This window comes from Synchiropus splendidus, chromosome 15, assembly GCF_027744825.2.
Source record: "Synchiropus splendidus isolate RoL2022-P1 chromosome 15, RoL_Sspl_1.0, whole genome shotgun sequence".
NCBI lineage: Eukaryota > Metazoa > Chordata > Actinopteri > Syngnathiformes > Callionymidae > Synchiropus > Synchiropus splendidus.
Window position 1 is genome coordinate 6,989,252 of NC_071348.1, and position 25,815 is coordinate 7,015,066.

At 41.6% G+C, this 25,815-nt stretch overlaps 1 protein-coding gene across 8 annotated transcripts in view; it reads left to right on the plus strand.

Annotated features, from left to right (window-relative positions):
- LOC128771889 (1-phosphatidylinositol 4,5-bisphosphate phosphodiesterase beta-1) overlaps positions 1-25,815 on the plus strand; it is a 154,679-nt gene that overhangs the window by 46,390 nt on the left and 82,474 nt on the right. For 3 of the 8 annotated variants that reach the window (XM_053887725.1, XM_053887724.1, XM_053887723.1), the window contains one exon: positions 11,544-11,621. Coding sequence is in view for 2 of the 8 variants with exons in the window: in XM_053887722.1 (XP_053743697.1) it covers positions 6,350-6,448; positions 11,544-11,621 (177 nt within the window). In the remaining 6 variants the exon portion in view is untranslated. The other 5 variants (XR_008416689.1, XM_053887722.1, XM_053887727.1 and 2 more) reach the window with 4 other exon arrangements.

A 25,815-nucleotide genomic window follows, 5' to 3' on the forward strand; every position in this document is an offset into this window, starting at 1 on the left:
TACGCAAGCAAAAGAAAATGTTATTCCATTCTCTTCTTGATGTTTTTCTTTGGAAGATAGTCACATTAAGTGTGAGTGTCCAGCAGTCAGACAGCTGTCGGTAAGAGAAGGGAAAAGAAAAATGTTTTTGCAATGTGAAGGTTTGGTCATGGTGGCCTCACACATAAGGGAACAATTTAAAGTTACTTCAGTGGTACTTTATATGTATGTCTTTTCAGTACTGTGATTGTTGCAGTGCAATACCAGACAGTGATGGAAATGTCAGACCCATCATTGAAGTTTTTTTTTTCACCTTTCAATGAAATGGGATCCACAGAGACAGAAGAAAAGAAATATAAATATGTGAATGATGAGGTCATGTCACAGACGCGAAGCCACATCTACTGTTCCACCAGACAATAGAAGCAGATGATGCCTGGAGGCACTGATGTCTGTTCATTTAGTTCTCAGCCCTTCTCAAAGCGTTTATACTACTGGCCACAACCTCGCTCTCACATTCTTTATTTTTCCTTAGAACATGTGACAGCGGTTCAGTTTGCCCAGCATGGGCACCATTTTTAGGCTGCAGCCACAAACAGGGCATAACTCCTCCATCGGCCACATCTGGATGCTGCTTGATCAGAAAAGTAGCTGAGATATAAACACAGACATTTCAGTTTCAATGAGGCAACCTCGGCCAGTATCAGACACTGTGGGTCAGCGCCTCAAACAGAATGATTGTATTAGTTGTCTATATCTAGCAATATATATGATTCATATATGATTTATTTTATTTATTGAGCAATGGTTTGTTGTGTGTCTTTCATGTTAAAGCTTGATGTCAAAAAGCTTAACCTGTGGAATGTGGAACTAGCCTGAAAATAACTTCAAATAACCTAAAGTTCTCCACTGGAAAATACAGATTTTAATTTAAAAACGGAATTGGTTGGAACTCACACATTTTGAGTCTGTTCTTGATATAACGTAAAGCCCAAGAGTGGCCAACAATGCTTTGCTAATGCAAACATTTGTTTGACAGCCCTTTTTAACACTAAGTCAGTGGGTTGCAACAAAGACAAAGGAAAATGTTGTTGTGAGTCTGAAGCCTTGGTGCTTATTTAATGTCCCACAACAGGTAAAAGGTCTATGTAGGTGAGCAGGAAGATGTAAATCAATTCTTTACTCAAAGCCGCTTGTTTGTAGGAACCAACACTTGTGTGGGATTTCACTCACATGTCAGGCACCACTGTTTGCCGATAGAAATTCAGTTTAGCACAGTAACATACCACTCGGATGAAGTCAACAGTGAACACAAGGAGGCGATGTGTATTCCCCCCTTCTTATCTGCGTCGGTGTAAAATGATCAATTACAAGCATTTGTCAGTGTTTTGAAGTGGCTGTGTTTTCCTTCTCTGATCATTCTGACGTGCAGTTAATGAGTTCTTTCTGACAGAGTGAAACCGGCCCAGCTGCAGACCTGCAGGTGACTGATGTCTCCCACTTCCTGGATGTGAAAGGGCTCTGTGTGGTCCAAGTTTCTTTACATCATACTAAAAGGTGCGCCGATCGCTAAGCTGTCATCAGCGTCGCCATATGATATTCAGGAATACGTGGCTGATTGTTGACATTACAAACTGACCTTTTTTTTTGTTTTTGGAGTCACTTGTGTGTATGTGTGTGTGTGGAGCTTCTGTGGAGGTGTATAGTATCCACAGCTGTGAGGTAACTGTGCCTATAATCTGTCTCACCAGAACTTTTGTAACCTGAGTTAGAGTGAGGTTAAGGGTCAGTTATTGAACTTGAATTACACTGGGAGAGGCCTCTCCGCGTCCCTCACCAACCCTCACAGAAACCCTGTGGGGTTTGTTTGTTTTCTCTCCCAGTCTCTCCCAGAGCTTACCCAGTCCTCTGTAATGAGTATTTAATACACACCCTCAGACGTGTTTACACTGCATGTAACAACACCGGCTGTGTGATCTTGCAACACACTTAGACATACGTGTAAAAGTATGTGCTTTCTGAGCGCGTTTTTGCCCTGCATATGTATGTACACATGCATGCGTGTTCCCTTTCATTCTGTCTCCCACCCTCTATTTTCCTGATTTCTGAAGTCTGTAGCCTGAGGGGGAGAACACCTGCCAGTTTTTTTTTCTCCTCCTCAATCTAGGATAAGACAATAGAAGTAGTAGAGGTGTTTGGTTACACACAGAAACAGCAAAGAATGAGGTGTATTAAAGCTGTCTCGCCCACAAGGTCACTCCGACACCCCAGGTGTGACCTAGAGAAAAAATAAAAAACATTTCATTTTGTCAATGGCGCTTCAAGTGTATAGCTAATAATTTGACCTGAACAGCCTCCTCAGCAAGCTGTGAAGTTTTTAGCATATAATTTTCTCTGCACATGTTCCGCGTTATATTTGGTACCAGGGCCTTTCTACATTGTGACACAGCGCGCTCTGTTGGTGATGCTCTAGTGCTACCGCGTTGCAAAAAAAAAAAAAAAAAAGCTCCGAGTGGGAGCGTTTTGTCTTTTTATAGGCAGAAAAACCACATCCCTGGCTTCTTTGAAAGCTTGCATTCGCTAAGTAGTAGTTAGGCCTGCCAGTACTTACTCACAACTTTATAACTATGTGCGGTGGAGAAACTCTTTGAACTGCGCCCGTTTCCAGCTTGATACTGATGCCTTTATAATAGTGCAGTAAATGGGCTATATTCACATAATTAGCTGGGATTCTCATCTGTTTATTATTTAAAGTCAATGTTTTAGGTGGGAGACACCTTGAAGTTGTTAACTCCGAAAATATTAACGCTGTGAAACTGTTTGGTCCTTTAAGCAATGAATTTTAAAATTGGATTGTCATTAAATGCGAAAAAATGCTAGCAAGCAAAGAAGAAACACATCTAATATTAGAGAAAGCAGTAATTGTGCAAATAATATTAAAATAAATCCCAAGATTTCAGTGAACTGATGAAAAACCTGCCGATTGAAATGAGAAAGAAATTGATATATTCTTTTCAAATTGCAAAAGTACTTATTAACCCCATTTTAATTATTCATATTTAATATTTATCACACCCCACTCATAAAATAGTAATAATAATCATTAGCCTGTAAAAGCATTCCATAATTCAAAGAATCATGTGGAAACTGTACAGCCCATTCACTATGTCCAAATAACATTTGTTTACAAATAATATGCCCCAAAAGTTAAGCTACATTGTATTAAGAAATAATTTTTGAAACTTTTTAAAAATCAATTTCAAGTCATAACATCCAAAATTTAATTTAAAAAGCATACAAAATAACACAAAAATGCTCAAGTCGAATCATTCGCTTTGAATTTGCATAAGACTTTTAGGGCAGCTTGATAAAAGCGACCAATTTGGGAGATTATTTAATGATTTTGTTGAATGTTTAACTGTATTTCTTGATTTGTAGACTTGCTGTTGCAGGCTGCAGCCACTAGATGTTACTAAAGCACCGCCTTTGTTTCCCAGGGTTCACAGAAAGGACACATCGAAGAGACCCCTGTGCCCCCTCCCTCAGGCCTGTTTATTAGTGGGGTCAGTTTTATTGTTATTGCCGACTGAAGCAGGCGCGTGTGCGGTGACAAGTGTGTGTCGAGAAGCCACACTGGATGAGTGTTTTTGTTGACATTGGATTTGATTTAACACTGAAGCATGATTTATTGCTACAGAAGTGGTGTGGATGGAACAGGTTTACAAGCCCACCAGGCTGCTTTAATAGAAGCCCGCTGTCCTCCTTGCTCACTGTGTGTGTTGTGCACGCTCGTCCTGGAACCGTGCTGCCCCCTGCTGTCCATTTGAGCTCATTAGAATTCCATTATTGCTAATATCAGATTTAGCCTATCAGAGTTGATTCCAGTTGTGATGTTTCTGGCTGCGGAGTCTCTGCGGAGACTCTGTGCCAAGCGAAACAGATTGACCAGCCGACGTTGCCAGATCTGTGGTAGTCGGATGGTGATTAAGAGAAAAAAAAAACCTGACTGGAATGATCTCAACATCTGCCCGTCAGATTCCTGGATGAAAACCTTCATTCTTAGATGAATGAGAGTTGGACAGTCTGCGGTTGAGCAGTGAAATGTTTTGAACATAACATCAAAACCAGCATGAAGGAACTGGGAAAGATGTTTCGCTCCGCACACATACTGGCAGGCAGAGTTTGGTTTCAGAGGAGTTGCGCTGTTTAAAAATAATTATATTTAAGCTGAACAGCCTCCAGGAGATGGCCGCAAATACCTCCGTCGTGTGATGAGAAGTGGGTTGTAGAAACGGAAGCAGAGGTTTGTTGATGTGAAAACAGTAATCATTTGCTTAAGTTTGAAATAAGTTCTGTGTTCTGACTGAAGTCAGACACATTCTGAAACCGTCATCCATCTGTGACTCGATCCAACAAGCCTCCCCCGGAGTGTCACCATTTATCCATCACAGCTGACAGCTAGCAAACACAAACAAGCTACAGAGGAACACAAGACATGAAGAATGACAGTTGCAATTTGGCAGGTCTGACTCCTTGGACGTGTTTGACACTTGACGGTGGACGATGACTGACCGCAGGGACAAAGAGGCTTGGATGCTTGCCGTGTGACATTTTGGAACCGACTGAAAATAACCGACGACAGCGCTCCGAAGTCCAGAAGGGCTTTATGTTTTATTTAATACCAAATCCCAATTCAGCAGTGTCCTGAGGCAGCGTCGCACTGTTGACTCATTGAACTTTGAAGTTTAATCGTAAGGAAATGAAAAGGCCTGAAGTCAACTTGGCACTCTCTCTTAATGAACGATTCTTTCATGCTGGCTTTGTGCTGCGTCTCACGACAGTTATGACTTCATATTTCATGAATTTCTGCTGCATTTCATAAAAAGATTTTTCCCACCTGGGTTGCAAAATCATTCCCAACAATAACTTCCTATCTCTCTGCTTACATACCGTCTTTCCTTCCAGTACTGAGCTAGTATCTCTCTAGCTAACTAGCTACCTGCTAAATACTGCTCACCAACGACTGACTTACATACGTCCTTGATCGTACCCTTACTGTAATGATATGCCAATGTTTTTCTTCTATCCTTCCTTCCTCTCTCCTTTCCTTGCCAGAAATGTATCATAATGCCCTCATCCTCATTTGTCGTTGTACCTCCCTTCTTTCTTTTGCTTCCTTTTTCTTTCTCTGTTCCCTCTTTTTCTTCCTTCCTTCCTCCATTCCTTAATTCTTTCCTTTGCGGTGATTTATCTGCCTGTCTGTCCATCCATCAGTCAACTTGTCTACCTCCCTACAAACCTCCATCTGTTCATCCCTCTTCCTTCTTTAATCGATATTCCTGTAAACATTGGCACATCCCTCGTCCATCCATCCATTCTTCCTTTCTTCATCATCCCTTCATTCCTTCCTCAATTTATATTCCCGTTGACTTCCACTCTTCCCTCCGTCCATCCATCGTTCCTTCCTTCCTCCCTTCCATCCATCCATCCTTCCTCCCTTTCTTCTATCGTTCCTCCCCACTTCCTTCACTGCCTCTATTTATGTTCCTGTATTCCTTCCACACATCCCTTTGCCCATCCATCACCCATCATTCCGTCTTTTTGTCCTTCCATTCTTCCTTCCAGCCACATATCATTATGCCCTCAGCAGTTCTTCATTTGTCCTCTTACCTCTGATCTACTAACTGACCTGCAGACCGTCTGTCAATCGACCTGCCTACCTACCCCTTCTATTTGTTCATCCCTCTTCTTTTCTTTCTTCCCTTCCTCAATTTACACTCCCGTTGTCATCCACACTTGCCTCCTTCACTTCCTCACTCTATATCCCTGTAGACTTCCACACTTCCTTCCTCCCTTCCATCCCCTCCTCAGTCTCCATTCCTGTAATCCTCCACTCTTCCTATATTCCTCCTCTCAGCCCCATGCAAACAGACTTACCAATTTTCAAAGTAGGCATCACCGTGTCTGCTGCCTGCGAATTTGCCCCGCATCCTAAGTGGTTCGTCCTGCTCCGAAGAAAGCAAGCCTGGTCATTATGTCCCTGACGCAGGGAGGCGCTAGATCACAAGCATCGATCGTATTACTGCATTGACTTCCAGGGACGTGCAACTCATTCAAATCCCCCTCCTTCTCTCTCGCACTCTCTCACGGTCGCAGTCTTGTGTTTGGCTGCATGTCCCTCCGTCACTCAGTGGATCTCCTCCGCTGCGTCCGCGCTCCGTCTCCTCGGCTCAGTGCGGGCATGTCGAACTGGCCGCGACAGTAGTGGGCTTCCGTCCGCCTGCTTTTGAAGGAAACCTAGAGAAAAAGAAGAGTCCGAGAGAGTAAAGTGACTCATTTCTCCCGACGTCTTGTGCAAGTAGATGAGTCAATGGCAGGGGCACAGCCAGGAGTTCATGCGCTGCAGCTCAAGCCGGTGTCCGTGCCAGAGAGCCTCAGAAAGGGCAACAAATTCATGAAATGGGATGATGTAAGTAATGACAGCCGATGTGTGCCGCCACTGTCTGTTGATCCGTGCATGTTGTCACTGTGATGCATTACACAATCTATCGGCTCCTCGTGCAACAGTAGCGAATGTGAGCGCGCTGACAGCAGCTGACCGCACATGACTCGCCGCTGCTCCGCGGTGCTTCAGCTGAAATGCAGCAGTTGTAGCAGAACCACCACGTGCTTTGTTTACCTTTTCCCGATTCATAGTATCCGGAGGCGCGCCTCCGCGCCGGTGCGCGCTCCTAATCAAACCAAACAAAAGCCCCATTTTTGCTGTTTCCCTGAAAGCGTTTTGTCAGTGAACAAAAATAATTCGCACATATGGGACTGGAGTGACACCGCGGGCAAGAGCTTAACATCAACTGATGGTGCCTGTTATCCACCAGCCACTCTCCTGCAAGTCTAGCTTTGGAGAAATGACCTTGGTTGTAATTGATTTTGCTGCTGGTCAACAAATGTTTATGGCCCCAGCGCACCTTGGCTCATCACATCCTCTAATCATCCTGCAGTGACTTGGAGCTGTGGTTTTTTAATCCATGGTTTGACATGTTGTCACTTGTTCTTTCAAAGCCTCCTGACCTCCTGAACACCTTCGCGAGTCCAACAATCTCCCATTTGCCTCACCGTCGGTGTAGCTGGTCCTGTCTGTGTGGCTTTGCAGAATGATGTTTTATACATGTGTCTCAGGTGATTCAACCACAGCACAGATGGCGATGACGGTTTTCAATGCAGTGTGAATTTGGTCATTGCAGACGGCTTCAAGAGCATTTCTCACCCTCACTGTCAATCATCACCCTTATATACGTCAACATAATGATGGGCAATCTTCAAAGTGCTCAGACCTGAGAATGAATAGCATATATATATATATATATATATATATATATATATATATATATAGGTTTCCGTTCCCATTCATTGGTCTATTGGAGAGCAGGAAAGAGGCAGTTTCCTAACAGCGGAAGCCTGGCGCTCTAATTCTAATCGATATTGTCTGAAACTGTTTCAATACGTTAAACCAATTACCTAATTCAAATGTTTTTACTCATCTATCTTCAGCGCACACTTGTGATCTCACAGGCACAGGTGAGAAGAATCTGATTCTCAGCTGTGTCTCCACATTTATGAGCCAATACATAAAACCATTTTGGCCAAATATGTGTGTGGCATCATGGAGGACACATGCAAGGGCTGTGTCAAAATGCATGTGGTCATACAACCCAACTCAGAAATGAGAGCCCCGTTTTGGGAGAGTAGTTTTGACTGTTTAACCTTCAATGTCTATGCTTATGTTAAATTGTTCTCGATTCCTTGACCCATCCACAAAGCCCACCCCCCGATTGACATGCTGAACAACCAGTCTTAAGCTCTGGTTTGACATGTGAAAGATCTGTCGGTGTGAGAATGGAGTCAGGTGTTTCCCTTGAAAAGCTTATTTGTGTACTGTCATTTGTCCATGTGGGCCAGTGTCCAAAACCAAATGCCCAACAAGCCCTACCAGTGACATACACACCCTTGAAAAACACACTCATACAGGCAGATTCGCTGTGTTCCCAGGCACTTCTTCCTTCCCCTTTCCTCTCTATCATTTATGAAGTGGAACATAAAAGAATGAAAACAGGGAGGGTGAGGATTGAATTAGAGACCAGCAAATGAAAAATTCATCTATTTATATTATTATTATTTTTTTATTTTTATATCAATGATGACACTATTCTGTTTGCAAGATTGTGGTGTCAATTTATTTAAGCAATATTTAAAACTTTGATGTCGCCACCCTGTATTTTTGTCTCATTTATGCGAGTGACATGGATGTAGGGGAGACTGGTGTTAGTGGTTCTTTCATCAAGTAGCATTCGTACATGCCAAAATAAAAATACACAAAATAGATGAAGGCAATTTGAGTCTGTCAAATGCTGTGTTTTCTGTCAGAAGTCAGCTGACAGTGTTGGTATGCTCCTCTGGCTGCAGGACATTAGGAAGCCCAGTAGGGGAGTTGAAAATCCCATAAAAGTAATAAAATATGTCATTAGCACTGAGAGAGAAGACACCATCTCCCCCTTTCCCCCCATGTGGCTAACCGAAATGTTGCCGCTCCACTGAAAAAATAATTGGTGTTTGTCATGTCGCTCACTTGTCCCAATACTTGAGTGAATGAAGAGCATCTGCAGTCATTATGATGAATGCAGAGTTGACAGTTAAAAGCCCCGCTTTGGAGATCCCAGAAAATCAACAGCGATAAAAGTAGTCAGTTTTAAATGTGCGTTCCCTTGAGAGAGTCTTTGCTAAGAGACCCTAATGACTTAATGTGTTTGTAGTGGCAGCCGTCGAGAGTGAGGACATTAAGGAAGAAGCTGGTGAAAACGAGAGCTCTCACACCATTAAGCCAAGTCTGAGTTTCCCAACTGTCTTCATTCTTTGTCTCGCGGACATCAAAGATCATTTTCGCTCGCAGTGCCGGTTGTGAATTGGCAGGGAATTGTACTTCCTTGTGAAATGTCCTCATTTATTTTTCAATATTTTGCTTGAAATAAAAAAGATGAACATTCAAGGATGCCGTTATTAAAGGCATGATCAGAAAGTGTTTGATGGGTATCGATCAAGCATTTTTGCAACCAAGAACTTCCTTCTTTTGAAATCGCATATCTCCATGTGAAGCTTTTTGAAGCTTCCTTGAAATTCATCAATGGCAATCCATGCTACATTCTTGATTTTCAAAGTGTAACTGTTGTCTGCGTTGTGTGGGTCCTTGGCACATATCGTTGTTCAACAGGCTTCTTACTGTACGTTAGAATTGGAGACAAAAAGATTTTAAGCATTCAGCTACACCAACAGAGTCCAATTCAAGGCCCGTGGGCCTAACCCACCCCACCCAGTCATTTTATGGGGCCCGAAAGAGACTAGCTATTTTTAACAAACCTTGCATTAGTTGAACCCGACATTAGGTCCTCTGTCAGTCTGACCTGTGAAAAAGGGCCTCTAAGAATAAAAACGGAACTTGATATTGCATTCCATTTAGACTCTTATCTCTGGTTAAAGGAGTGCCAGGTATTGACCGGTCTGTAAATAATGTTCTTCATTTACGTTTTGAACCCTTGCATGCCTGAGTTTGACTCCCGGTGTCGCACCATTGGTGTAGACTAGGCAGTCTTAAGTTATTTTTTTATGAAAAATAAATAAATAAATAAATAGTTTCTTGTGTGATGGAAGCTGATGTACTTACCTTTGAAAGTGTGGCTGACTCGAGATATGCCACTGGTTATTTAATTACAGTAAATAACTCAATGTTAAATCTTATTTCTCATCATTCATTCATGAACATCGTATGTATTCTGATATAGACTGCCTCGTCCTTTTTCTCTCTGAAAGCTTATACATTTGTCATGGCTCCTATGGAAATTTGAAACCCCCTCGCTTTTCCTTTTAAAGCCAATAAAGAGTTGTCTTTATTGCAATTTCCATAATTGAGAATTACTAGTCGTCGGGCTGCCTCCCGTGATTATAGAAAATTAATAAGTCGCATTGGCGAAGGCTTCAAGACACTGGGTGAAGCAGAGTGTAATGATGATGAGAATCACAAGCTTTATGAAATAGTTGGGCTTTCAGAAGCTCTTTTAATGAAAATCCAATAGTTTTCATGTGCAGTATGCGCCACCACTGTAAACTATCAGCAGATAGAAATGAAGATTTATATAAGTGTATAATAAAAATTATGTATATATTTTTGGTACAAATGTTGTGTGTTTCTATTAAAGACAGGATACTTGGATTTGTACTTATTTGTTTATTTGTGTTTCATTTTACTTGTGTGCAAATCAAGGTTAACATTTTCATTTGCATCTGCTGTCATACAGGATTTATAGTTGGACCCAAATGCAGACCAGGACAAGCAGACTTGAATAGGTTCAGTTCTTTAATTATCACACAGAAAAAGAGTGGGTCAAGGAGAGGCGTTGCTGAACCTGTCATGGGCTCCTACCTTACTACTTCGTGACCTGGATAAACCATGCTTGCGACATGCTCTTGTGCGCCTGTGGTCATTTGCTGGCGCGCAGATAAATGGACTCAGTTATGTAGTGTCTTTCTGTGTAGAAAAAAGTTTGGTGTCTCTCCAGTATGAGTCATCGAGTTACTGAGTTTGGTGGTTGGACATCGAAGGGGAGTGGCAACATATTTTTGAGCAAAATTCTATGAGAAATAAGTCTAGGAGAAGAGTCAATACTTGGTCAAGACACCTCATTATTTTTGAACCAGCAAGCTAATGCGGCTACTGCTACTGTCCTGACTGATCAGTGTTCAGGGTTTTGAACGAACCCCGTGCTGTGATCACCAGAGTTTGCACTGCTTTGCTGTGTATCCATTGTTGATGTCCTTTACAGGAGTCGCTTGGGGTTTCATCAGACTATCAGAAGGATGTAGCAAAAGCAGACCATTAGCTTTATCTCGCAGCGCTGTGATAGGGAATCATCAGAAGCAACATGCAGGCACTTTGAAGATTCTCCTCACTCTGCAGCGAATACGCTTCTCTCTGATCTCGCTGCCATGGCAGATTGAAGAGGACAATATGCTACTGTGCTGCCGAAACACGGCCACGGCGGACGCCGAAAAAGCCAAGGCTCTGTCTTTTTTTAGACGCTCCAATAATATCTGGCGTTGCCATGTACGCCTCAGGGTCGCTGTGTGTTTGTGTGTGTGCGTGCAAGGCTGGTGGCTGCGTGTATGTAAAAAACATTTGTCTGGCAGAGATGGAAACATCAGCTGTGAGGCAACATGTAGGTCATGATCTTACGCACACACCTGCACAGCTTAAATTTTGGTGAAGCGAACGTCTAGCATGCTGGGCATTTAAACAGCATGCATTATGGGATTTGAAAAATGTATACATTGAGCTTTGAAATCACCAAACAGTGTTCTTGTCTGTGTCCACGACTTCTGGTCGCTGCTCAGTATAAATCAAATTATTAATCATTATTATCATAATACAGTACATTTGTAATAATGTCCTAACATATGGCATGATTGATGCGTGTCTGTGTGTGTAACTATTCATTCAATTCCTCTTTTTTTCTCATCAGGATTCAACCACAGTGACGCCAGTAATACTCACCGTCGACCCAAAAGGCTACTTCCTGTATTGGACCGACCAGAATAAGGTCGGTACATATTTCTTTATTTTGGTATTTACGCCTAAATAGAAAAAAAACAAAAAATTTATATATATATATAGACGTGTGATTCATTTACACACAAAACAACTGATATTCACCTGACTATGGCTGGAAAATGTCCATAAATTTTTGACATTTAAAGTAAACTTCATCCACACAAAAAACTTTTAGAAAAGTCCTGAAGGTGTTCATTGAGAATACAGAGCTGCTTCTCAGAAAAGTGTTTGACATGGGCAGTGATGCCAAGAAGTGTTTTTCAACCTGCCTCGGGATGAAGCACCTTGTTTACCCCGGTACTCTAAAGGGCACAACTTTCGAGCGGCTGAATGAAATCGAGCTTCCACCACCACTGCACTCACACTGCAAATTGTGGCTGAGGTTTTCACCAAGGCGACGAAGATGAACAGTCATTAATAAGAACTCCGCAAATTTTGTTGGCTTTTTAAATGGTTGCACTTTAGATTTATATTAGCATAAATAAACTAAATGTTGTGTAAGTTCGCTTCCATCATGTATTCATTCGTTTACTGCATCTTACACAAACATCGAGGACTCATATCTACAGTTTACATTTTGGAGTACTTATTCAACCCATGTATCTGGGAGGAAATCAGAGACAGTCACATTAAAAAGAAAAAAAAATTCTTGAAAAGCTGTGGAATAGTTCTCTATAATAATTCAAGTCACTTGTTTATGTTTGATATTTGGATACTGATGAGACATTTAACTTTTAACCAGCTGAGGGAACTGGTCGAACCAGTTATCACCAGGGTTGATTAAGAGCTCAGCTATTAGCATTGTAAAGCTATTTTTATATATATCTAAGCTAAGTCATATTGACATTGAGCAACAAGAACATTGACATGGGTGCACAGCAAGTGTTACGCCACTGATATTTTTCTGAAGTTATAGAACTGTTAAATGTGTGAATGTGCGACAGTGTGTGAATGATTAAGGGGTCTTTTAAAATTCTGGATTTGGAAATCTGGTGCCAAAACATGAAGCACCAAGAAACTACCTGCCATTGTTTAGTAGTTCCCACACCTCCAGCTGGGAGTTACTGGAGCAAATTAGAAATCCACCTCTTTCAAATTGAACTTGTTAGCAAAAGGCTGCTTATTAACCCAGCCAACAGCTTTGGAGCGCCTTTCAGTCCCGGGGGAAATATGCAGTTGTGTGCCGTTTGGCTGTTACATGCGGCGCCATGTTCGCGGCTCGCAAATTGAGCCAGAGTCCGGTGATGCAGAGTGCGGTGTCTAACTGAAGCTTTTGAATATTGCGTGCGCTAGCACAGCATCGATGACGAAATAAAGTTCAGGTGAGTTGCCAAGTTCTGCAAACTTAACTCTTGCTATTTGATATATGCAGTATGTAATACAGCACCGGTGCTGCTATAAAGCATTCGGACAAAAAGTCCACCTGCATTGACTCACTTTACACCTGAGAATAAACCATTGTTTGACTCAGTAATAAACTGGGATGTGTGGTGAAATCTGACACTGTCTAACCAGTCATGTGACTGCCTCACTTTAAAAGCATGTGCTCATATCATATTTATAGTTTTATTTTGCTTTGCTTTACAGGCTTTTTTCTGGTGTGTCTTTAACTGTTCTGTGGCAGGTTCATCTGGGTGCACGCTAATAAAGTGAGATAATAATATGAAGGTTTTTCAGATGATGAGTTTGAATCTAATCTGCTATTTTAAGAAAACAATTGCCTTTTAACAGGAAGCAAAAGAGAAGAAGAAAAAAACCCTCTTTGATGTCTATCTTGCCTGTGCGTGTAATCGAAAAGGGTGTGTGTGTTTATCTGAGGTCAGAGATAACAAGCAGAGAGTGTGAGAGAATTGAGGGAGGCCCGTTGGCACCAATTCATCATTACTTCCTGTACCGCTGTCATTAGTCAGCCATAATGATCAGTGAGGGGCTCATGCGGGGTCAGTCCGGCTGCACATTTACTAAATCAAATTGCTACCGAGCAGAGAGCCGTGTGAGAACCAGTGTGAGGCCATATAGGCGGGCTGTATTCCAGCGCGCCCGCTGTGCGCAGTAATCCGTGTATGTGTGGGTTTATAAAGTTGTCATGGCTGGTGTTTTCGCTCTCGCTCGTCCACCTTGGTCGCGCACATCTGCTCAGCAGACCAATTTAAACAAGCCGCGATGCACTGTCCAGTCGTTGCTCATGTTTGCGAGACTCCGACTGATGGCCCGCAGAGTAAAAGCATTCCATGGATTCTTCAGAGCCAGAGCAGAACGGTACTAGCCAGTCTGTTTTTAACCACAAAGTGGCATAGTTGGCGAGAACTTTTAATATTTGTTTCTATGTTTGGATCGTTGTTTTTTTTTCTCAGCTGATAGATGGATTGATGGTAGGATTGTAGGTCACTGGGGAGGTGTGTAAACTGAGAGGGGCAGCAGGGTGGTCTCTCTGGACAAACAGCTAACAGCAATTGCTCCCAGCTGCTGGTCTTCCGCCTCAGACACTGGCCCTCTCTCTGGTTGGCCAGCAATGGCATTCTAGGATTCTGCTCCTTGTTTCAATCACAAATAACACAGCAAGCTCCATAACCTCCATAACGCACTGCAATAGCTGAAGTGATTTAAAATGGTCAGTTTCAGAACGTTCCACTGGTGTTCATCCAGTCATTTGGACTGTGTTTTTATTTAGTCCTGTCATAGCTAGCAATGTTGTCATGGTGTTCTCACATCTTACTGGGCACATGCTTCAAAATGAATCTGATTTGATTTCGCCACTCTTCCTATTGGTAAAAAATAGCAAGCCAGTTTGAGGATCTTAAGGAATTCCGAATTTCCATTGACAGAAAAGGCTGTCACTGATAGTTGCGCGCGTCTTTGTTAGTGACTCAAGAATGGCTACAGCTCAGCTTTACTGTAATAAGATCCATTCAGCCCTGAATCCCATCACTGGCCGACACACAAGACAGGAGCGGGAACAATACTAGCATTGAAGGCGGATGTCCTACATTGGTGGGTTTTACATAATCTCTCTTTCACCTGTGTTGCAAAACAGGTGTCGAATATGTGGATTTCAACGTCCACCTTTTATTCAGTTTATTTATAATTAGGTCACTGCTTTGTTGGCACCTTCCAGCCATCACAATGACGTGCTTGTTGTGTTCGTTTTGCTTTTATGGATGGTTTATTTGAAAGCCTGGGGGGGTCAACACAAGCCTGACATTGAAAAGTAATTGTCAAGCAAATACAATCAGATGGTGATGAAAAAATTGGTGTTTTCAAAGCCGGCAATCACAAGCGGCCATTTTAATTGAGACATCTGACACAGTTTGTGATGAAGTACCATACAGAGCATCACCACCAAAGTTATGAGCATAAGGAAGACATTTTATTCATGTTGACCAACAATATTGGGTGATCTAAAATACCATGGATGGATCCCTATTTTTTGTCTTGTGAATGTAGTTCTGACTATGAATGTAGAAGGGGGCAGCAGATTAACCGTAAAGAGCTGCATTGCTAATATTTATGTTTATGACGGAAACGTATGCTTTATATGTCACAAATGCACATCATTTACGGTTACTATTCGCATGTCTTAATATCAGAAATGTGTAAATTGTCATGCAATGAGAAGCAAATTTCATTCCTATCCAAAGAGCAGAGGTTCTTGACCTTCTTGATCCCTATTCAAATATTAGAAATGAATTGGTGATCACTCTTTCTTTAGTTGTATTAAATAACTGAATGAAATTTATGTATAGTGCTATCACACTCATCACATAGAAGTTTGTCATGCCAACTTAAACGAGCACCGGAACTAGACTCAAGTCGTGCTAGTGAGTTATTTAAAAAAAAAAAAAAAAAAGCTGTTGACATTGTAGATATGTGATGTGCAATCTAAAAACAAGATAGAAAATTTCCAATGAAAGTACGGCCATATCATATCAACTTGTTTTAATAATAGTACATAATACAGTAATATATGTCCCGAATTTAAGCTTTTTTATTATTATTTTGTGGGCGACCACATACATGAAGTTAAAAAAAATCTGCCGTAGATCTGTATGTCAGTGATGCACCCCAATAATCTTGGGACACCTCCCACAGATTCTGTCCCAGCATCCAGCTTGAAGCTCATCCTCCATGCCAGGAATATCTTGTGCTCACACCTGATAAAACAAAGTGGACTCAAGAGGAAAACAAGTATCATTAATGTGGTTTTTAATAGAAAAATCCCAAAAGAAACATCATCATCATCATCAATAAAATGGCCGGAACATGGCTGCTGCTTGTGGAACTAATTTAAGAACTAAGTTTACCGATGCCTCCTGGAGAATTGATGGAACAGACCAGGGGAGGATGGCCATAGATGAGAGTGGGATTTAGTCCTTGGGTTCTTTTGTCATCATCATTGTCATGAAGCACCAATTGCTTCCTAGTTTCTCCTTCCTTGTTTAGCTACTTTAGCTTAGGGAGGGCAGCTCCACCTTGCATGCTGCTGTTTTCATCAATAGATTGCGCTGCGACTTGGATACAGATCAGAAACACCACTAAATATTCAATAAAATGGCAGCTCTGTAGCTTTGGATGGTGCTTAAAATGGCTTTTAGTCAATTATGTGCACAATTTATTTTTGCATTGACACACAGCAAATGTGGCACCTCCTCTGTATTGACTGCTTTACATATCCCCGGTGCAATGCCATGGTAACCATTAGATCTGGTTGGCCCACATTTCCATGTCTGATCGCTAATTTGAAGCAAATGTATAATGTGAATGCACTCATGCACGGGGCCAGCAGTTAGCTCGTACACACACAAGTATTCCCCTCATGGCCAACAAGGAACAGGTGCTTCTCTTAAGTGGTTAAAAATACATTTTGCCTCAGATGGTGGATCCAACATGGAGGAGGAGGAGCAAAGAGGAGGACTAGCTGAAATCCAAATTAAGAGCCTTTTGGTTTTGTTGCCATGCGACAGCACACACCTTGGAAATGTCACATTCTCTTCCGTCCCCCGCACTTTTTCTGGTGAATCTTACTGCTTTCATATTGATGTCATTGTTTCCTTCTGTCCATGAATGTGTCCTGTGTTGGCAGTTGAGAAGACAAACAGCACGAGAGATACATCAAATTAAATGAAAAAAGCAGACAGCGGGAGCAGCTCAGGTGTGTCTTTACATGGCAAATCGTCTTTTAGGTTCATTTCAAACCTCCTACCGGTTATATCCTCCAATAAAAAACAATCAACCACTTCATTTGCTTCACACATCAGAACCCCCAACACAGCAATTTGCTGTGATTACTCAGACCCGCGCCACCTCCGTCAGCATTATATGGAAGTGAAAGGCGAGACATAAATCTACAGCCAATCTTGTGAAATTGAATTGTGACCCTGCCAAGTCAAAGCCTGGCACCCGAGACCCCACTTCATCTTTTGTGCCAGCTAGCCAAACATTGGCAGTGCAGAAAAAAGGAAACAGAACTGAGGGGATATCGGTGCATGTTTTTGATCCAACCTATCCAGCACACACAGCTTCACCAGTCAAGTCTCTGAACACTGTATTCACTTGGTTTTGCTTGACGCCTCATTGGTTAAACATAAACCTGCATCACCCTGGCCCTTTGAGCTCCGGTTTAAAGACCCCTGTCTTAGAACCATGTACCATGCCTGTTGACCTCTAGCATTATTCATTAGGTTGAATGGATTCCTGTCAATTTAAATGATTATAATAAAACTTGATGTATTATCAGGGCAGCACTTCAGTATTATGACACTTGTGCCTCTGCCTCTGTCTTTTTTTCTTTTAAGGAGAGCTAATGTTCTGAGTATGAAATGCAAAACATGGCTTGCTGTGTTCCGTCCTGCTGCTTTTATTAGGTGCCATGAATAGTTTGGCTCGGGACATCAGTCCTTAAATAGGATATTAGATGTCGAACGGTCTGCTTCAATCAGGCCCAGGCCGAGGGAGGCGGTCTGGATTGCATGTCGAAAGAGAAAATGCTCCTTGTCACAGCGCGGAGTCGAAAACCAAAAGGGGGGAACCGTACTCGACTGGCACTTCCTGGGTGAGAGAGTGTCAGAGTGCTTTGTTTTCGCTTGAGTTAGCGCTGTTTTACTCTTTGAATTCTGATTAGAACTTCCTCTCTACCCCACTCCACTTGTCTGGCGGTAAACAGATGCATGCTCGAGCAACCGCACACAAAGCAAAAGCTTAAGTGGAGAGAAGAACACATTTCTGTTCATTTCCTCGACTAAACAACTATGTCGACAAGGCTAGCATCCGCAAGTCCGGAAAGAGGGCTTTTTGTCAATTTCGATCCGTTTGGCAGTAAATAGTTTTAGTGCCAGCACGGTTAATCTCAGCAGCTCGGGGTAGCAGAGGTGGCTTCATGATGGCAGCAGCTCTAACTGCCGAGCTCAGTCGAGGAGCTCAGGCTGCTGGATAGGACTGATAAGCTCAGGCAGTCGTGTGGTGTTTAAATGAGATTGATGATGCAGCAGAAAGCTTTTTGGACTGTAAAAGAAAATCAGCTCTTTCTGAATTCTCATGAATGATCAGGGGTGTTATCAGAGCTTGATAGGAACTGCAGTCGCAGGGTAATGATCTAATATATATCGAGCACAGACAGGTGCAGGTGGCTGATGGCAGCTGGGAGGTTGACTGCTTTAATCGACGGGGAGAAGAGATGAGCTGGACGGTGTGAGGACCGTTCTAATATTACAAATGGGGGGCAGTTAAAAACATGTTACATCATATATCACCATAAATAAACTACTTATTTTGACCTGGAAAGGTCACCGGAAGTTCACTCTAAACAGATGATAACTGTAGATTAGCGCATAATTTGTTATTGATGCTTAATGTGTTCCCCAAATTGAATCTGCCGTCGGACTGCACCGATCGATTAGCAGGCCGATTTATCTGTGCCGATATGGGCATTTATGACATCATCATTATCTGCCATGATCCGCATTTATTATTATTATTATATATTTAATATGCTATTAATATTCATATATGGTGAGCAATGTTATTACTGTTAAAAAAATTACATCACATTGTAAAAATGACAAAACAAAGTCTCCAGAAAATCACACTGCTTGTTGTGATGCTGCAGACCTGCCTGCTGCCCTGCACCTTCTTTGGCTTTGTACCAGACAATAGGGCTGGGTGAAAAAATAGTTGATTCTCAAATGTGTTTTTTTTTGTGACAATATGAATTCAGCCCAAAGTTGTTGTTTTTTCCCCACATTGTGACGCAGCTCGTAATAGCTGTTTCCAGGTAAACAGTTGGGAAGCAAAGCTCAAGTGCGTCAAACACTCAAGTTTAAAGACTTTTATTTTCAAACACCAACTCTTGTCAGATGTAAACCTATGACTTTTTGCTGGATTCACGTTGCTAAATCGAATAAAGAATCAAAATATAAACTAGAATCTGCACCCATGTATCAAGAAAATATGGAATCAGGTCAAATGTGTATTCTCCCAGCCCTAACATTTCACTTCATGACATGATTTGTTTCAAGTTTCTTTTTTTTTTAATTCCAGAAACACAGATTCTTGTTGCCTTTGGATGTAGCAGTTTACGGGAGACATTCCTGCACGACTGAATATCGTTGGATTCCTAAATCTTTTGATTTTCCCTGTCCTATCGTGTATATATTTCTGAGACTCATTTTCTGAGCAGTTTCCTCAGTGATGTTTCTAAGGTTTTCTTGGAAAAGAGATTACGTCATGTCAATTAGGTTGAATGATTAAGTAAGGATTAAATAAACGTTGCCAGAGACGGAAGAGGAGCTTAACACTGCTTGAAAAGCGTTAGAAAAAGCATGCGAAGATGAGCAGCTTTGTGCGTCTGGAAATGATAATTTTCTGGGCTCAGTCTGTGAGAGCTAGTTCTTTGCCACATTCATAGCCTTGAAAAAAGTCTGAGTCGTACGGTAGCTTGGAAATCCTCTGAAGGGAGAATGCTTTATAAATACATTTTATTTAAGTGAACGTTTACGTTTTTCAGCATGCTCTGTATCTATTATCTGTTCATTTACCTCATAAAGGTTTGCACTTATGTTTAACATTTTCAACCAATAAATCAGAATACCACAGTGCTAACCAAATTCACGACAATATCCGTTTGAGGTCCCATTATTGGTTGACCTTCTTTTTTTTAAATTGCTATACACAAGTAGCTTAGTATGGGAATTATATTGCTGTGATAAAAATTCATGTATGATGTGAATCTACTGTATAACCCACTGTAATCCACGCGACTCCCTCACTTGCTGTGGGTCGTTGAAATATGACAGAGCAGTAAAGAGAATGATGAAGCAACTCATTGTCTCTGGGTTTCAGGTATTTATATCACCTCTACCGCGCCGATTCCTGGCCTCTTATTCAAAAACGATTATGCTGATTCCTCTCAGATGACATGGTTCGCTGTGAATCCAGTTTGACATTAAGTGCTGAGCGTGTGTGTGTGTGTGCGGGGGGATGTGGGGGTGTTAAAACTGTGACAGTTGTAGCAAAGACAAGCGTGTTTCAGGTGAAATTGAATCAATTTATGCCACTTCATCTGTCTTGTTCAGCTCTTTTGAATATGAACAGAATGTATAATCTGATTCAAGGATGAGGAATGCAATGATGCATCTACAGCGCGAAGGACGGTTCATTATGAAATATTGATCAGCAGAAGAGAACTGTAAGTGTGACGGTGATGCAGATTTAACGTGGCTGTTGAGTACAATAGAACTTTCTCTGTTGAGCTCCTCCAGTTTGACTGGTGCTATTGTTGCTGCCTGCGGATGTGATGATTAGCTATTGTTGTCGCGAAATAGATTTTGTGGGAATAATAAGATGCACTCAGGAGCTAAATTTAGATCCTCGCTACACCTGCCGTTGTTTTTGTATCACTGATTAAGTCTGATACGAACATTATTTTCAGCGTCTGCATGAAAGGGAAGGTATTTGTTAGGACTGTGAGATCCTTTCTGAATCTAGTGGCTTGGTGTCGGGCGTGGATGGACAATCTTTCATTTGTCTGATGTTACCAGCGCACTTCTGATTCAAGAGTGGAGAATACGAAGTCAGGTCTCCACGCCAAAGAGCTGGCTCATTGGTATGGCAGTCAGTGAACATCCATGCGCAAGGCACGTTCACATTTCCCCGTCTTTCTAGGAAGCGGACCCTTATGCTCCGCTCAATCAGCCATGCTTAACACTCACTGGCTCTCATGCTTCACCAGCTTTCGGGTCTTTGGCACAGATCATTTCCGTGGGTTCTTCTCACCCCATTTGCATCCTTCTTCTGACGCCATTTGTCACTGATGGTGGCATATGGAATATACTCTTGTCTAGTTTGAGGAGAACACACACTTTGGCGTCTTATTTCTGCATCTAGCTACGATTTGCCAGCAAGCATTCAGCAGTGAGTTGTTGCCACTTTGGAGTCAAAAAAAAACCATCATAGAACACAATAAACCTACATGCTCCATGCCACATTAGCATTTGATCTAGCTCATGAGTGGACGCTACTCTGACAACTTGGAAACAAAGTGTCGATTTTTTTGTTTTTAGGATTCTTTAGTGTGCTCTGATCTGTTGTTTGCTAGTGCAGCTGAATTATTGCACGATTATTGTGCTTAAATTTCATAGCTCAAGAATAGTTTTCTGAAACGGCCCGCAACCTTTTTAGTCGCATTACAGCAATTCTAATTGCCAGTTGCTATTTTTAACCCGTTACGTGGCTCCCCTCCTAATTGACAGTGCCAGGAAGTCACATGACTGAAAAGCACGACTGTTTAAGGGGCCTTAGACAGCAGTTAAAACGTTGCTACATGTTGAACAGAAGGAGCGCCATCCCATGGCTTACTCAACCAAACCTCTTTCACGAGTCTTTCTTTTTACATGGCGCGATGCCCATTGTGCTTCACTTCACAAGACATAATGTGTTAGCATTCAATGCAGAAGGCTTCGGTGTGAGTAGAAGACACAAAAGTCCACTTTTCACTTGTCAGTACATAACACATGGGAGTGAGGATTGTGTTATTTTTTTTTTTTTTTGAACAAATATTATATATTGCAATGTCATATAATCAATCATACATCCAGTTACTTTGACAAAGTGTGTCGATGGATCGTGGCCTAAATAAATAGAATGAAATTCTCAGGTGAGTTATGAATAATGATTTCATCCCGAGGGGAAAATCAATACTTAAAAATACATACAAAAAATGTTTGAATATAAAACATTCAGGCAACCGTTTAGACAATTAAATTTTTTTTAAATTGACTGCTACTAAAATTTTCTTTTGACTCAATAAAATTATTCTGGCAAATTTTCAAATCCATCATTTTTAAGTTGTGGCAAAAGGTCCTCAAACTTCTTTTTGAGAGTGTATATATTTCAAGTGACGGGAGACAAAAACCATTTGTTTGATTTAATAGCTTTTTAAAGTAATCGTCTCCTTCATTTCATAACAGACAGAGTCCACATCCTGTAAAAGACGTGTGACAGTAATTTATTGACTTCTGGTTCGGAGTATTTATGTTGTCATAGTGACCCAGTGGTGATTTGAATAGATTTAAGAGTATGGCGTAGGTCACTGCGGTGAGCTGTCAGGAAGGATCTGCGTGTGGATGAAAGACGACTTTCATGGTTTGTCTTTGCTGTGGAGAAATCTGTGCGGGCAGGCGAGCGAACCCAGGAAAGAAATGTAATGTAACTGCCAGAAGCGTTAACCTCGAACGACCTGCATATATTTATAATCATCATAGATATTTCTTAACTAAATTGATTTTATCTCAGCGGACTCAATTTTATCCAACAGCTGCTGTGGTCAGAAGTGTTTCTGTGTCACAAATTGGAGGTCCAAAACTCCTTACAGAGCCTCATCAATGTTGTGTTGGATTAAGGCTGACTGCTGGATCGAAGGTCTGACATTATAAATGAACTATCTCGGTCTTTGATTTGCTCGATTAGATTTTGATCATGTGTGATCAATTTCTGCGCAGAATTTATTGCTTGGACATTTAAACTAGGACTTATCTGTTGACGTGACATTTAAACTTGTGGGTCGCACTATGATTCAACTGCACAACAATCCATACACGCGCCGTCTTCTTTCTCCTCCCGAACCAAGCCCAGTTGCCATGACAATCAAGTCCATGCGGCATTTTTCCTTTTTTTTTTTTTTGATACTGAAAGAAGTGAGAAAAACCCGTGCTGCTATGATTTGCCTGCCATCGCTGTTCCAAGCCAGGTGGCTGTGTTCCCCAGAGAGCCTTTTCAAAAGCGGGCGGGCGGTCAGCCAAAAGACTTTGATGCTCCAGCGAAGACAAGTTGTCTTTGAGAGAAAAAGCCTTCTTGTTTCATCCCTGACTTGACAATGATGTCATACTTGTGTCTCTTATCACTTTGTTGATGGACAGGGAAAACACCTTTTTATCAAAAACTGTAAATACCAGATCATCTATTTATTATCGCTAAAGTGGGCCTCAAGAAATGTCCTGCTTATGCTCGTACACTATGAAATAAGTGGGCCAGGCACATGACGGTTAATCGTTCCCTCACTTGTGAACAAGATCCCAGGATACAGCTCACCTAAATGAGTCCGACAGGCTAGCCGACAACTCCGCTCAGCTCACTGCTAGCTACCTCAGCAGAACTCCATTATTTCCCTCAGTACTTTGTGAGTATTAAATGTGTTTATTAAAAGTAATAAATGGTGGTGACCCGTGGATGGCTCAGCTCCTCATTTGATTTGTCCTGGTCCCACAGGTGCTCATGTACACTATTACGCTCAAACATATTGGTGATGGATGAACTGCAATGAGCAGGTTGAGATCCGCAAAGCCGTTCCTCCCAATGGCACCTTACCACACACCTTTGCTGCCCTCATCGGTGCTGTTTCCCATCTGAATTAGGGAGTGACCAGGGGGTGCGCTTCCCTGTACTCCAGATGATGACACAAAAAAGAAAGGGAGCTCTGAAGTCCCGTTGAGCGTGAAAGCACTGACAACCTTTAACCAGTGGGAAGTGACCCTTTTCGCTCATTGGGAAAACCCCAGCTGGTGCCTCAGACTTGGGGCAACTCCAGAGAGAAAGAGTCAACTCCTCCAGAGTAGATTGATGCTACACTGACCTTTGTCATGTGGTGAGTCCAACAGCTCAGGCTCTTTCCCAGCCAGACGGGCTACACTCCTTGACCAGCACTTAATATGCCGTTGAGACCCAGTTCTAACTTACGAAGGTGAAATATTTTCTAGGTATTCATTTGCTATGTTGAGTCAGGTATTCTTTAAATTCCAGGATTTAATGGTCCTTCAATACCACAAGACATAAACATGCTCCCCTCCTTTATTTCGTTTTTCAGCATTGGATAATTTGTATGTTCATGTCATTTCTTAACTTTCTCGTTATGTAAAGTCAAATCTGCTGTTTTCTCCATATTCATCTTTTGCTCTGGTAAATGTTCTTTAGTTAATTTTGCTGGGGGAACAAGGGCAGTGACGTACACTGGAGTCCCTTTTCCAAATCAGGCGTTTTGCTTTAGAAATATTTCAATGGTGTCCTGCGTGATAATTGACCACTTGCTTAAGTGGAATGATGAAAAGGACTTAGCTCTCTTTCATACAAATGGACGTAGATTGGGGAGATGCTTGGTATAAATAGAAGGGTTTTTTCAACATTCCTAATCTCTGTAGGATGAAGAATGAATAAGGATATTAAGACATGCTGCAACGAACACCAGCTAACATCGAGAGAGTGTCAGCCACTTTTTGTTCTTTTCTTCACTTGAAATGAAGAAAAAAAAAAAAAATGAATATTGATCAAAAGACTGCAAATCCTTCATTCAGTTTACTTCGTTGTTGTTTTGTTTCGGTTTTTAATTACTTCCAGTGAAATACTTCTCTTGTTTTCCATTCCAGACCTGCAGTACGTGAAGCATTTTGACTCCTTCCAGGCCTTAGCGTGCAAGTGGCCTGCCAAATGGAAGCGTTCTGACTATGAATGAAATGAATCTGGGTGGTTTCGGCCAGTAACTTTTCAGTCCATATCAAAAAAAATCAGTTCCCCTTTCTATCGCTGCCCCATTTCTGCACGTAAGTGTGTCACAAATGTGGGTCACTTGCCTTTCTTTCCCCACTCAATCTAGTTGATACAGGGGCCTGATAAGCCGGTGTCATATTTTAGAAGGGTTGACTGAGGCAAGACAGTTTCAAGGCTTAAAGCACCTGCCCGGGACGGAAGACACACGGCAGGATGGATGAAAAAGGAGGCACTTTATTTAGTGAAATGTAGAAGGACACTTCCTTCGGTTTTCATTAACATTCTTGAAGGGAGACGGGCGGAGTGGAGACAGACGCAGTGGTGACAAAATTGCTTGTTCTCTGATATCCGCGGTTTGACTCCATTATTTTAATGTAATACTTTTCTCGACAAACAAATGTAATGTGGTTTGTTTGGTTTATGAAACCAAGATGTCTGAATTCTTGTTCAATATTTGAATGAACACAATAACAAAATATCTATATCCTGTCTTGTCAGGATGCCCCTGATGTGACTCTTGGATTGTGAGAGATTATGTCTGGATTATGAGGTTTCTGGGGACATTTGCTGAATTACAACAACCTTTGATACATGCTGGGAAAATTAAGGACAGAAATTAAACAGAAGAAAATTAAACACGTGCTGACTGAAGAACCAAAACCAGGCAGTTGATGTCTCAAACAAACGTTTTTTTTTCTATAACTACAGCGGTAGCTGGCAGTGGAGATGAGAGCTGATATATTGAAGATGAAGAGAAAACATTTTTCAGTGTAAAAGATTCACCAGAACAATTTGAGAGGATCCAAAATCAGGTCAGCTTTTTTTGCTGTGGTAAAGATACATTTATATTTATATATTTATATCTAAATATATTTCTTTCTTTGATTCTTCGTGAATGTCTTTACAGCGTTCCAAATTCCAAAAGTAGAAGCAAAGCTTAAAGACAATATGAATAAATAAGATTTCACATGCATTCATTTCTGCTAAAATAAATAAAGGGAAGATGCATATTGACAGAGAATAAATATATTTTAAAAATGTGTTTTTAATGGAATGCAGTCTGTAGTGGTCAGACAAGAGTGTTGCAGGTGAACTCAGAGGCTGTGTCGAGATGTGGAGCAAAACAACACGATTTTGAATGACTCCAAGGACAC